Source organism: Odontesthes bonariensis, chromosome 8 (genome assembly GCF_027942865.1).
Source record: "Odontesthes bonariensis isolate fOdoBon6 chromosome 8, fOdoBon6.hap1, whole genome shotgun sequence".
NCBI classification, from domain to species: Eukaryota; Metazoa; Chordata; class Actinopteri; order Atheriniformes; family Atherinopsidae; genus Odontesthes; species Odontesthes bonariensis.
Genome location: NC_134513.1, coordinates 26,096,981 through 26,109,935, shown reverse-complemented (window position 1 = coordinate 26,109,935; position 12,955 = coordinate 26,096,981). Strand labels below are relative to the sequence as shown.

At 41.9% G+C, this 12,955-nt stretch overlaps 1 protein-coding gene across 2 annotated transcripts in view; it reads left to right on the top strand.

Moving 5' to 3' along the window:
* Positions 1 to 452: 452 nt before the first annotated feature.
* Positions 453 to 12,955, top strand: part of LOC142385515 (NLR family CARD domain-containing protein 3-like) — a 56,440-nt gene continuing 43,937 nt past the window's right edge. For both annotated transcript variants that reach the window (XM_075472127.1, XM_075472126.1), the window contains exons 1-5: positions 453 to 536; positions 6,868 to 6,987; positions 8,446 to 8,565; positions 9,770 to 9,889; positions 11,075 to 11,194. In XM_075472127.1, the coding sequence (XP_075328242.1) occupies positions 463 to 536; positions 6,868 to 6,987; positions 8,446 to 8,565; positions 9,770 to 9,889; positions 11,075 to 11,194 (554 nt within the window). In that variant the 5' untranslated portion in view covers positions 453 to 462. The remainder of the gene's footprint in view (positions 537 to 6,867; positions 6,988 to 8,445; positions 8,566 to 9,769; positions 9,890 to 11,074; positions 11,195 to 12,955) is intronic.

Here is a 12,955-nt window from a genome sequence, read left to right as displayed (position 1 = left end):
TTTTTGCTTTAATTTGAAACTGCATTCATTTAATTGTTAATTTAATTGAGATTTAAATTTTATGTTATTTCAGGAATGTATTGAATTTATTTCTGTGTTAATTAGTTTTTTCCCTGTATTTATTTCTGCATAATGTTCCCTTCTATTATACTGATCTATTTATAATGGGCTGTTATTGGGACAATAACTACGGGGAGAAATGGGAAATAACTGAAGTAAATACATCTATGAATGAAATCTGTTTGAAAAATGAATAAAATAATGCATGACGAGGTCAAAATAAGATAAATAAATAAATAATTTTAAAGGAATAAGGATCAATATGATGTAAGGGAGAATCAAACTGAAAACTGAGGGACTTTAACACACTTAATGCAGTTGACAATTAAAACAGAAAATCCCAGCGCGCTCACACACCCACGCACACATACATGTGCACGCGGCCCACTTGATTTCCAGTAAATGCTCGGCAGGAGAAATGAAACTAAAGTGTGCAGGCTCCATTTTGAGTTAACAGCAGCAGGGTCAGCATCAGGGTGAGTGTGAACAACATTCTTCTTCTATTCCTCCAGAGTCTGAGTGCGTTTAGAGGCTGAACTCGGTTCGGTTCATCTTCCACACAAACTGCTTTTATTGAACTGTGGAGTCTAGCCCCTTTCACACTGCCGAATAACCCGCGTTTAATTCGCGAATTTAGCGTGTCCGCTGTTGCGTTCACACTGCCGACCCGGGCTGCCGCGTCAACTCGACTCGCCTTTCGACCCGCGTCGGACCCTAGTCTTTTTGCCGAGCCGAGTTTGATGTGAACGCAATCGACGCGGGTCGGACGTGGGCGTGACGTGAGGAGTTTAAAAGACAGAATGGACAGCTGATTCAGAACAACAGCGACAGGTGAGGACAAGTTTTACTCTGTTTTAGCCTACATCAAGTTGGAGACATTTTTTAATATGGCCAACTGGGGAGACAAGGAGGTCCGCGAGCTCCTCAGCCCCCGAACAGAGGACGTTATTTTCCGCCACATTTCGGGACGGTGAAAGATGGACCTCTGCTGAAAGGGCTGGCGAGAAAGATGGGAGAGCGCGGTTTCCCACGCAGCAAGACGCACCGTAAAGTAACATCTCCATGAACTGCATTGCAAAAACGAGTTCTCAAGGTGTCCCGCCATCGTTTGTTTAAAAAATTTGATGCAGACAGGTGTATTTCACCCTACCTCCGACGCATGGCTTGTGCCTACGTCATTGTACACACCCAGCATTTTATGTGTTTCGTGTGACGCTCTGCCACTAGGCAACTCCCCCTGAACTCGGCTTCAGGCGACACGGGTCACCCTGACACGCCAAGCGTTCACATTGCTCGACGCGGGTCGAAGGTGCAATTTGGACCCGCTAAGGTAGCGGGTTGCAGTGTGAAAGGGGCTTATGTGAGGGTGTTACTTCCGGCTCGGTGAGACTTTGAACAGAGGAGAGACACTCTTTAATTTGACATGTCCGTTCAGATAACTGAACATTTATCTCCTTACAAACACATTTTAGCGTCTTTTTATTTTTAATAGCATGTTGAAATCTCCTCATCTCTCGTGTTTCCTCCCACACAGATAAATATGTCGTATTCAACACTTTAAACATTAATTGTTTGAGTTGAAACTGCGCGCACCCCGCTGGAGCGCGCGCGCTGCGCTGTGACCAGAACAAGCGCTGCTTGTCTTATTTAGTTTAGATCTTATTTTCCTCCGTGTTTGGGAAATGTAAAGTTCAGACATCCCAAGTTCCAAAAACTAATTTCAGGGCAGTGGCGTGCACACATAGACATCAGGTGGTGCTGAAGCACCACTACCTCTGCCCTTTATCAACGAAAGTGCCCTTTTGTAACTTCGTTGTTTTTATTTAGAAATTATTATTATTAACATTTTACTGAGGCCGGTTTTGAAATGATCTTTTGAAAACCTGAGCGATTTAAAAACGACTGAAAACAATGCCCCGAAATGAGCCACCTCCTCGCGCACACCCGACCTCTGTCTCTCTTCCTTTGTCACGTGAACTCGCGCGGTCGCGCGCAGGGCGCACCAGATGCGCTGCAGCAGCACAGCAGCTTAGCAAGGCAAGGCAATTTTATTTATAGAGCACAATTCATACACAAGGCACTAAAATCATTAAAAAGAAATACATAAAATAATAATAATAAAAAATAATAAAAATGAAAAAAAACATTAAAAAATAATCATTAATTCATTCATTTAAAAGTGAAGAGTGCAGATAAAATACTTTCAGGTGTAATATACACAGCTAAATAGAACTGTTTTCAGCCTGGATTTAAACATTGTCAGAGTTGAGGCCTGTCTCACATCTTCTGGAAGACTGTTCCAGATTTTAGGAGCATAAAACTGAAACGCAGCCTCACCTTGTTTAGTCCTGACTCTGGGCACCAGCAGGAGACCCCTCCCTGAGGTTCTCAGAGCCCGAGTTGGTTCATATGGCTCTAACATGTCAGAGATGTACTTTGGCGCTTGTCCATGAAGAGACTTGTACACAAGCAGAGCTGTTTTAATGTCTATTCTCTGAGCGACAGGAAGCCAGTGCAGAGACCTGAGCACTGGACTAATGTGGTCGTGTTTCCTGGTTCTAGTCAGGACTCGAGCAGCAGCGTTCTGGATGTACTGCAGCTGTCTTACAGCCCGTTTAGAGAGCCCAGTGAGCAGGCCGTTACAGTAGTCTAGCCTGCTGTAGACAAACGCATGGATCAGTCTCTCTAAGTCTGGTTTAGACACTATTCCTTTGATTCTGGCAATGTTTTTTAGATGGTAAAAAGCTGCTGATGTTACAGTTTTAATGTGGCTGTTAAAGTTCAGGTCTGAGTCCAATATTACCCCGAGATTTCTAACCTGATTATTAGGTTTTAGAGAGAAAGTCTCAAGGTGACTGATAACACTTTCAGGCAGGTGGCAGGCAGGCTTCTTCTCCCGTGCCCCACCAGCCAGGTAACATACAGATCAAGTAAAATCGTACCGTTTTCCCTCTAAGCCCAACGTGTAATCACTTTGTTGTGAAGTAAAATCTCATACAAAGTCTCATACTGTCTCATAAAGTCTCATACAGCACCAAACAACTAAAAGTTTTTAGCCGACTGGTCACCTGATAAACTAGTTTAACGCTCTAGCCCAAATAAAAAAATACCCATCTGCCTTCATGTAATGACAACAGTCAGTAGCCTATAACTCCTTCTCGTACTTTTTGGTCTCTTTATTGTCTTTGTCTCTGTCTGTATATTGATTTACTAATTGCAGCAGAATGCCAAGAAAGGAGAGGCTGAAGAGAGAAAAGGTAAAGGAGCTACAGCAGGCAGCCCAGGGAAGCAGCTCTCTACTTTCCTGGATGAAAGCAAAGCAGCTAAGTAAGCAATTAAAGAGCAGCTAAAGACAGAACTAAAGGTCTTCCACTCCAGCTTTACTTCAAAGAACCTACAAGAAATACTTTCAATACTGAGGGGAAACAATGGCCAGCTGATCTTTCCTGCCTTTGTCAAAATGATCCAAATATATGCAACATTACCAGTGACGACTGCTTCAGTTGAAAGATCATTTTCCAAGCTGAAAATCATCAAAAGTAAACTAAGAAGCCTGTGTGGTGAAGAAAGGCTCTCTGACCTTCTCTTGCTTGCCATTGAAAAAGACATTGGGATAAATCACAGCGAGGTCATTAACATCTTTAAAGACATGGCACCAAGGAGGAGGCTGCTTTAGAGAAGTACACTTTAATTTCATTCAACATGTGCGTGTCATTTTTTTTATAATACAGTGGAAACCGCTTATAGTGGTCACGGATATAGTAATCAACCGCTTATATAGATCAAAAGGCTTGGGACGGAATCATTTCTATACAAATGCTGTTTAAATAATTCGTTTATAGTGATCAAGAAATCCGCTTATAATGTTCATTTTTGGCCATTTTATGAATGTAAACATGTGCAAAAATAATTTTAAAACTACGTGTAGCTATTTTATTTTTTACTCCCTTGATTCCTTTCTGGACGTCTGCTTCTGCCTCGCTAGCTAACGTAACGAGTTGACACCGGGCAGCAAGCGCGCGAATCATGGCTGGAAAAAGGAAGTCATGGAGGAGCATGTGTCCGAGGATGGGTGCTGGAGAGCGGATTGAATGCACGTGTGACCGCTGGAAGCTCCAGGCTGGTTCTTGTAAGATGGGAGGCCGGTGTTCATTCGATTTCTCCTACTTGTCGAGAATTGCTACTTTGTGGTTTTGCGCATGCGCCGAGCCGATTTTCTAAGTTTGGTTTTCACGCCAAGTAGCACAAATCGACAGAACACCGGCACGGAGGAGCATAGATCCGAGCAGGGGTGCTGAAAGGCGGATTGAATTCAAACTTTATTTTCTGACTTGTAAGAAAAAAAATGCACCGGCGGCACAGCAGAGAATAAGTAACGTACTGTATTTGAGTTAGCCTACAGTATGTCTGCGCACTGCGCAGTACTGTAATTAAACTTGCATGATAATAAAATTCAGTAAATGCTGAAGCTATCCGTTTTATTTAGTTTTTCTCATTGAAAAACGATACAAATGGCATTTAGATGATATTCTCCATAAAAAATAAGTGAAATACCTGTACTGTAATACAACTTCGGTTTTAGTAATCAACCGCTTATAGTGTTCAAATTGGCTCTGGACCAACGTGATCACTATAAGCGGTTTCCACTGTATAGTCTTCTACGTGCGCTAAAAAGTGCCCTTTTTCCCCCCCTGAGCACTTGCCCCCCAAATGTCTGTGCACGCCACTGAGGCTGACGCTCATGGGAAATGTCGCTGACCTTTATTACTCTGATCACATGACAGTCGTTTGGACTTTTTAGGAAAATATTTGCAACTTATCTCCATGAAAATATGAAATATTTGTTTTAAAAGTTGAGTCGCAGTTATGCCATTCTTGTTTTTGCTTCATATTGTAGAAATAAACGACAGAAATGTGATTTCTGATCAACGTCTTTGGGTGATAAGAACTCCCAGCTGCTGAAAGAGGTTTGAATGATTTCATGGTGCAACAGACAGAATCATTTTCCATCCAGATGTTCAGAAGCGTCTTTGAGCTGCTCTGTGAGCGCCACAAACACACTCAGCTAACATGAACTCACCTGATTTAATGTAAATCAAAGGGGGCGGAGCTTCAGACCAGGCGAACCAGTTGCATCAGATCATGAAAGAACACAAACACACTCTTTGTTAGAAACTTATCATGTATATTACCTTGGTGTCAGGTCAATTTGAGATCTTTCAGTTACATTTACTCTTGCTGTTTTACCGTTGCTCTTTAACAGAACTTTAGACGAGCTTCGTCTTTGTTCACCTTGTAAAGACACTTTGAAGGTAACAATAAGCGGACTTATTTACCTGCGGTGAGTCCTGGCTGAGTTGATAAATGTGTCCTCCCCTCAGACGGAGAAGATATATATACATGTTTCTAAAGCTTCAACATGTTTTTTCTCATTAGCAGGTAACTCAGGTGAACTCATTCTAACCTCTGAACTCCCTTTGGAAAAATGAAACTACAATATAATAAAACTACATCTCCCAATGAGTCCTTGACAGCAGCTGTGGAGGCTGACGTTCATGGGAAACTGAGTTGAACTTTACTGTTCTGCTCACATGACAGTAGTTTGGACTTTTCTACAACATATTTGCACTTTATCTGCATGAAAAGACACGAAGGGGATGATCACACAGTGTGTAGAGTGTGAGCTGTCAGAGAGGAAGTGGAGACACTTTGAATGACGGCTGGATAAAGCTGCAGCTCAAACCCTGAGTGTGACGTTGCTGTGTGTGAAGACACTTAAATTAACATGTGAGATATGAATGGGAGTGTCAGCGTTGGAGCGGGTGCTAAAAGCTGACCTTTGAGCGCTATAAACTCATAAACTGTGATGAGCTCACCTGATTTCCTGTAAATGAAACAGGACAGAGGTGAACCAGATTCAGACGTTCAGGCTCCATTTTGAGTCGACAGCAGCAGGAGGAAACCTGACGTCAGAATCAGGTGAGTGTGAACAACCTTCTTATTTCACTGTCAGAGTCTCTGAGTGGGTTTCCTCTCTGTGGACTGCAGAGGAAGGAGAAGCAGAACTCAGCAGCTTGTTTCTGGTGTTGAAACGAAGCTGATCGGACTGCTCTGATACAAAGAACTGATCCAACTCAGGTGTAAAACCATCAAGTTCAGATCGTTTCAGCTTTCTGACTCACTGCTTAGTTCAGATTGTTTCAGCTTTCTGATTCACTCTTTAGTTCAGATTGTTTCAGCTTTCTGATTCACTCTTTAGTTCAGATTGTTGGGTGTGAGGCAGCTGTTGGTCTGACTGATGAAGAAGGCAACAACTTTTATCCTCCAGCAAAGATTTTCTTTCCTTTGGCGGCCATTTTCTCTGCTGAAGCTGCGTCACTGCTGGGGAACGCGTTGCTATGATCACCACTTTGAGAACCTTTCTGTTCCTGAATCCTTTCTACAGATTATGAGACGTCTCATCAGAAGCTGGATCATTACTGAAGGAGTTTACTGACAGAATGAGTGAATGAACATGTAGATAACACACAGATAAACGCAGTGAAGCTGATGTGTTTTAATCAGGACTTCAGAGCAGCTTTGGCAGCAGTAACTCATCTGTAAATCCAAACTCCACAAAGCTGCATCAGCTGATCAGCTGGGTCAGCACAAACTGAGTCTGACGGCTTGGAGGAAAGAAATGACGTCTCCTTTCTCTAAAGTTCTTTCTGACGTGGAACAGAAAGAAAAGCAGGAGGTAAAAGCTTGTTTCAGTTTGGCTGTGAGACTTGAACAGAGGGGTTTGTCTTCATTCTTTTCTTCTCTCAGACTGACTGAAGTCCAGAAGATGGACAGAGCAGAGTCTGCAGCATGCAGCGGTCGCTCTACGAACAGGAACCCATCCAGACCTCCAGAACTCAGTGATGGACCTGGACCATCAGACACAAAGTAAGACAACTGCTCCTGAAGGGGGGGTCAGCTTATTATCTGGATATATCACCATGGCAACGTATACAGCAAACCCAAACAGGGTATGAAGCAGGTTGAACATATTCCGGATATATTTTGGTTATTTAGATTAACTACCAATCAGATCAGTCTGAGCAGCGTCAGGATGCAGGTCATCAACTCCGTTATTCTGAGACATGCTTCATGGTTCAGACTCCTGATCAGGTGGCAACAGTCAACAAAACACACAGAGGTGGAGTTCAGAGGCTGTAACACTCACTGCTGCAGACTAAATAAATGCTGTTTTATTCTTGTCTGAGTTTGGTGACCCAGGCTAAAAGTGTGTTAAAATTTTTTTTAAAACGGATTCTTCTGAGCTACATACACAGCAACAATCTCCTGCAGGTGCAGAACATGATGTTAAACAGGAAGTAACAAACCGTCATTTAAAAAGGAAATCCTTTCTCTCTTTTAAAATGTCTTGACCAAGATAGGCAGCAGCTCAGGGTTCTATGAAGCAGGATCAATATATCCAGTTTATCTGTCTAAGTGATCTGGTTAACTAACCCAAACCATGGATATCTGACACACCGCGGTGAGGTCAAGTGGCTTTTTGTCTCATCATTTCCTGTTTTATTTTGAAAGGTTAACTCTCCTCTCGTTTCAGGTCACTTGCCCTTCCTCTCGTGTTCCAGTCTGATTGTCGTATGAATGATTCCACCTGTTCCCTATTATCACTGTGTGCATAAGAGTCTGCGTCTCCCCCCGTCTTGTGCCAGTGTGTCGTATCTGTCCGATTGATGTGCATCACTCTCGCCTTTGTTCCAAGCCTGACCACAGCCACGTTTTCAAGTATTGCATTTTGGTATTATTCCTCTTCAAGAGAGGTTTTTTGATCATGTTTGATAAATTAGTCCTGTTAAAGTAGCAGGAGTGACTTTTAGTTAAAATTTTGATAGACCCTTTTGTTTGTTCCTCCACATAGTGGAGTGATTTTGATTTCCTTGATAAATTTTCATAGATATACTTCTCTGATTTTGGAGAAGTGTATAACTATTTATATATATATATATATATATATAAAATTATATAGCCTGTTTTGTTTCTCTCTCTGGAGACTCTTGATAACATCTGCTCCTACAATAAAAGCTTTGGATATAACATCTCCTGCTCCTGCGTCCTCCATTCCCTCGGTGTGACAACCAAGTGGTACTACAATGCTAGTTATCCACTCTATAAGTGAAAATGTTTTCTGACTCTGTTTTACATGTGCTCCTTCAGGTAAAACAGGTGGAGTTGGCATCAGCTGACTGATCAGAATCTATGAATCTATCAGCTGCTGCAGACAAAGCAGGAAGGGAAGAAGACAAAAAGGAAAAAGAATACCAGCAGCTGATAATGTAAAGATATAAATAAATACTTTTAGGGTGTAGAATATTTCTTGGTTTGTGTTTGCAGAGGTCAGCACCACAGACAGAGAGCAGAGTCTCCAGGATCTGACTGTCTGTCTATGAAGAGTGACCGGTCCAAAGGAGGAGCTCCAGACTTCAGTGGTGAACCCGGACCCTCAGACACAAAGTAAGAGAACAGAAACAGAGATTTCAGCATCTTCCGTGATCGACTTGTTGCATAAATGAATAGATAAAGAACAAATTAATTCAGGGTTAATATCATAAATATATAAATAAAGGATTAAATCAATGAAACAAATAGAAAATTAAAATGTCAGGTTAAATAAACAGGTTTTAACACAGTTAAATGAAGGCAGAAATATCAATTTATTTCACAGTCGGTACATTAATAACAGAGTAAAAAGATCTGTACCTTTATTTAGTAGCATTTATTGGTATATTCATGTTCTATGTTATCATATATATATATATTTATGTTATTTTGAAATGAGGCAGCTTCAGTTCTCCATATTAGAGATTATCAGGAGCAGAAACAGTGAAACAGCTGAGTGTATTACAGGAGTGGTAAATGTTGCCTGAAGGGAAATGATGTCACTGCAGCATCAATCATTAGCAAGGATCAGCTGTTCTTATAGATAACATAATAAAACATAAATAATCCGACAAACATGTAGAAAGTTGAAGTGGAGCAGAGAGGAAGGTGTGGTAGAAACTTTCAGAGGTCTCCGTCAGTGGGTTGGGGTGTTGCTTCTGTAGCTTAGCAACAACTTAGCTGATGATGTGACACACAGCGTCAGCAGCTAACTCAGGTGAACTCTCTCAGTAGACAACATGGACAGAAGCTCACAGCCAGCAGTTCAACATCTGGGGTGCAGAGACGCTGCTTCTCAGTGACATGTCCAGGATTACAGCATCTGTTGTTAACCAGCTCTGTGATCCTCCTCCTTTCCTGTTAGCGCTCTGTCTGCAGTCTCTGTCTGATATGAGTCACAACATGTTTATTTGAGCAGAGAACACCCTGACCTCAGCCTCAGCAGACAGTATGTGGTGTGGATATGATATGGATTAACTCTCACAGATGAAGAATATCTCCTGATATCTTTATTAGTTCCTGGTCACTGCAGAGAAACTCAGAGGGTCAGAACCCTCCAGAGGTTCCTGGTCTCTGTGGAAGGTTCCTGCAGAGGAAACGTGGCCTCTGATGTCAGTCAGATAGAAAAGCTGTAATGTGATCTAAGAGGACTGTTCCACAGAGGAAAGCTTCTGATTCTCTGCAGCAGTTTGTGTGTTCACAGCTTCTTAAATGGTTTTAATGAGAGAATTTCTCAGAGATTGATGTGATATGAATAACAACATGTTTGTGTTTGCAGAGGTCAGCACCACAGACAGAGAGCAGAGTCTCCAGGATCTGACTGTCTGTCTATGAAGAGTGACCGGTCCAAGGATATTCAGGCAGACTTTAGAAATGAACCTGGACCCTCAGACAGAAAGTAAGAGAACTGAAACAGAGATTTCAGCATCTCCCATGATCTTCTTGTTGAAAAAAAGGACAAATTAATTCAGGGTTAATATCATAAATATATGAATAAAGGATCAAATCAATGAAACAAATAGAAAATTAAAATGTCAGGTTAAATAAACAGGTTTTAACACAGTTAAATGAAGGCAGAAATATCAATTTATTTCACAGTCGGTACATTAATAACAGAGTAAAAAGATCTGTACCTTTATTTAGTAGCATTTATTGGTATATTCATGTTCTATGTTATCATATATATATATATTTATGTTATTTTGAAATGAGGCAGCTTCAGTTCTCCATATTAGAGATTATCAGGAGCAGAAACAGTGAAACAGCTGAGTGTATTACAGGAGTGGTAAATGTTGCCTGAAGGGAAATGATGTCACTGCAGCATCAATCATTAGCAAGGATCAGCTGTTCTTATAGATAACATAATAAAACATAAATAATCCGACAAACATGTAGAAAGTTGAAGTGGAGCAGAGAGGAAGGTGTGGTAGAAACTTTCAGAGGTCTCCGTCAGTGGGTTGGGGTGTTGCTTCTGTAGCTTAGCAACAACTTAGCTGATGATGTGACACACAGCGTCAGCAGCTAACTCAGGTGAACTCTCTCAGTAGACAACATGGACAGAAGCTCACAGCCAGCAGTTCAACATCTGGGGTGCAGAGACGCTGCTTCTCAGTGACATGTCCAGGATTACAGCATCTGTTGTTAACCAGCTCTGTGATCCTCCTCCTTTCTTGTTACCGCTCTGTCTGCAGTCTCTGTCTGATATGAGTCACAACATGTTTATTTGAGCAGAGAACACCCTGACCTCAGCCTCAGCAGACAGTATGTGGTGTGGATATGATATGGATTAACTCTCACAGATGAAGAATATCTCCTGATATCTTTATTAGTTCCTGGTCACTGCAGAGAAACTCAGAGGGTCAGAACCCTCCAGAGGTTCCTGCTCTCTGTGGAAGGTTCCTGCAGAGGCCTCTGATGTCAGTCAGATAGAAAAGCTGTAATGTGATCTAAGAGGACTGTTCCACAGAGGAAAGCTTCTGATTCTCTGCAGCAGTTTGTGTGTTCACAGCTTCTTAAATGGTTTTAATGAGAGAATTTCTCAGAGATTGATGTGATATGAATAACAACATGTTTGTGTTTGCAGAGGTCAGCACCACAGACAGAGAGCAGAGTCTCCAGGATCTGACTGTCTGTCTATGAAGAGTGACTGGTCCAAGGATATTCAGGCAGACTTTAGAAATGAACCTGGACCCTCAGACAGAAAGTAAGAGAACTGAAACAGAGATTTCAGCATCTCCCATGATCTTCTTGTTGCATTTGGATTTTTTTAAACTCAGCTTTAATATTGAAAAGAGCAAAAATATCCAGTTAAGAAGGTTAGCACGCTGACCTTCCAGCTGCCCCATCAACAAAGGACAGAAAGTCATGTGATCTGATTTGATCAGCAACAACTCAGACCAGCCTGTCAATAGGACAGCTGTTCTGAAGTCTTTGGGAAGTGAGGTTCCAGTCACTTCTAGCTGCTTCCAGACATCCAGTAAAGTAAGACAGCAACATTTGAGTTCTTTTAAATCTTTGAGAACAGTAGAAACTGCAGCCCAGTGTGGGCCACAAGAAAGGAAACAATCAGCTCAAGTCAAACAGAGGATTCAAGTTTAACACTCCATGCTACTCTGTGCAATGTATGGAGAGTTCACTCAGAGGCACAGCTGACCGTGAGCTGCCCTCAAGATGCCGTTCTGTCTTTAAATGAAATAAAATCCTGCTTAATTTACAGATTAGTTACATGAAACAAATGAACAGATGACTTAACTGCTAACCTGGACAGTATCTGTTTAATAAATGACCAGGCTTCTTTGCAGTAAGAAGATGGTGATCAACATATTCAGGATTACTAAAGTCTGGATCATAGAGTTCTACAGAAGCTAAAGAAATGTCTTCTAATATGTGTGTTTAATCAAAGTAAAACTCAGTGATAACTTACTTTGTTCATTTACCCACACTTTGTGGGACCAACTGAGCTTAAAACAAATCAGCCACACTTCACCATGACAGAACCCTCCAGAGGTTCCTGGGCCCTCATTCATCATTAGTGCGTAGAATCCCTTCTGAGGCTACGTGCCCACGACAACGCTCTGAAGCATAAACGCAGATGTCCGTTTTTTTCCTCCACAATTTATCTGCGTTCTCACGAGCGCTTGGGGGTGGATATCTGTCTATCCATGGGAACAGGGAAAACGTATAAAACTCGCAGTTTGCCGATGTAGTATGCACGCCCGGACGTAGGTGGCAGTAGCAACAATACCTTTGGTATTGTTATATGAGTTATATTGTTATATATTAATAAATATGAGAAATGCCTGTTTTGTGGCTACTTCCTCCGCGTCAGTTGGAAGAAAATGGCGAAGCGCGGCGGCAACAACAGTACGCCTTCAAACTTTGTTTGGACAGATGATGAGGTCCAGTTGCTCCTGAACACGACACTGAACTACAAAGCCAGGAAGGCAGTGGATAATGTGGATTGGGAGAGTGTCCAAAATAAATATAGTGAGATATGGGAGTCGTTCATGGAGAACTACCCACTTAACGTGTGCAAAAAACGCACTTCTGCGTTTTGAACTGTTCTTACGGCGACGAGAGGTTGGATCGTTTTCAAGATCTCCACTCTGGAGGGCGTTTGCGTTTTCTCCGTTTTGAACTCCTAAAAACGCCGTCGCCGTGTGCAAGATAGGCACATCTGTCTAAATGTTCTGCGTTTATCTGTCGTTACCGTTGTCGTGGGCACGTAGCCTAAATCCTGTCGTATGAGTGAAATTTAGAATGTGCCCAAATACAAAAAAATCGGCATTCATCAAACGTTCTTAGACAGATCATACGCACACCGGTAGGTAATCTTTAATGATAAATACCACACCTGACAGTTCACCTTGCGCGGGCACGAGCAGACTAATTTGCATCATGGAACGCCCCCAAGTAACCATATATGGTACCAACATTCCCTTTAAAAGCCACCGGAACTTGCTTG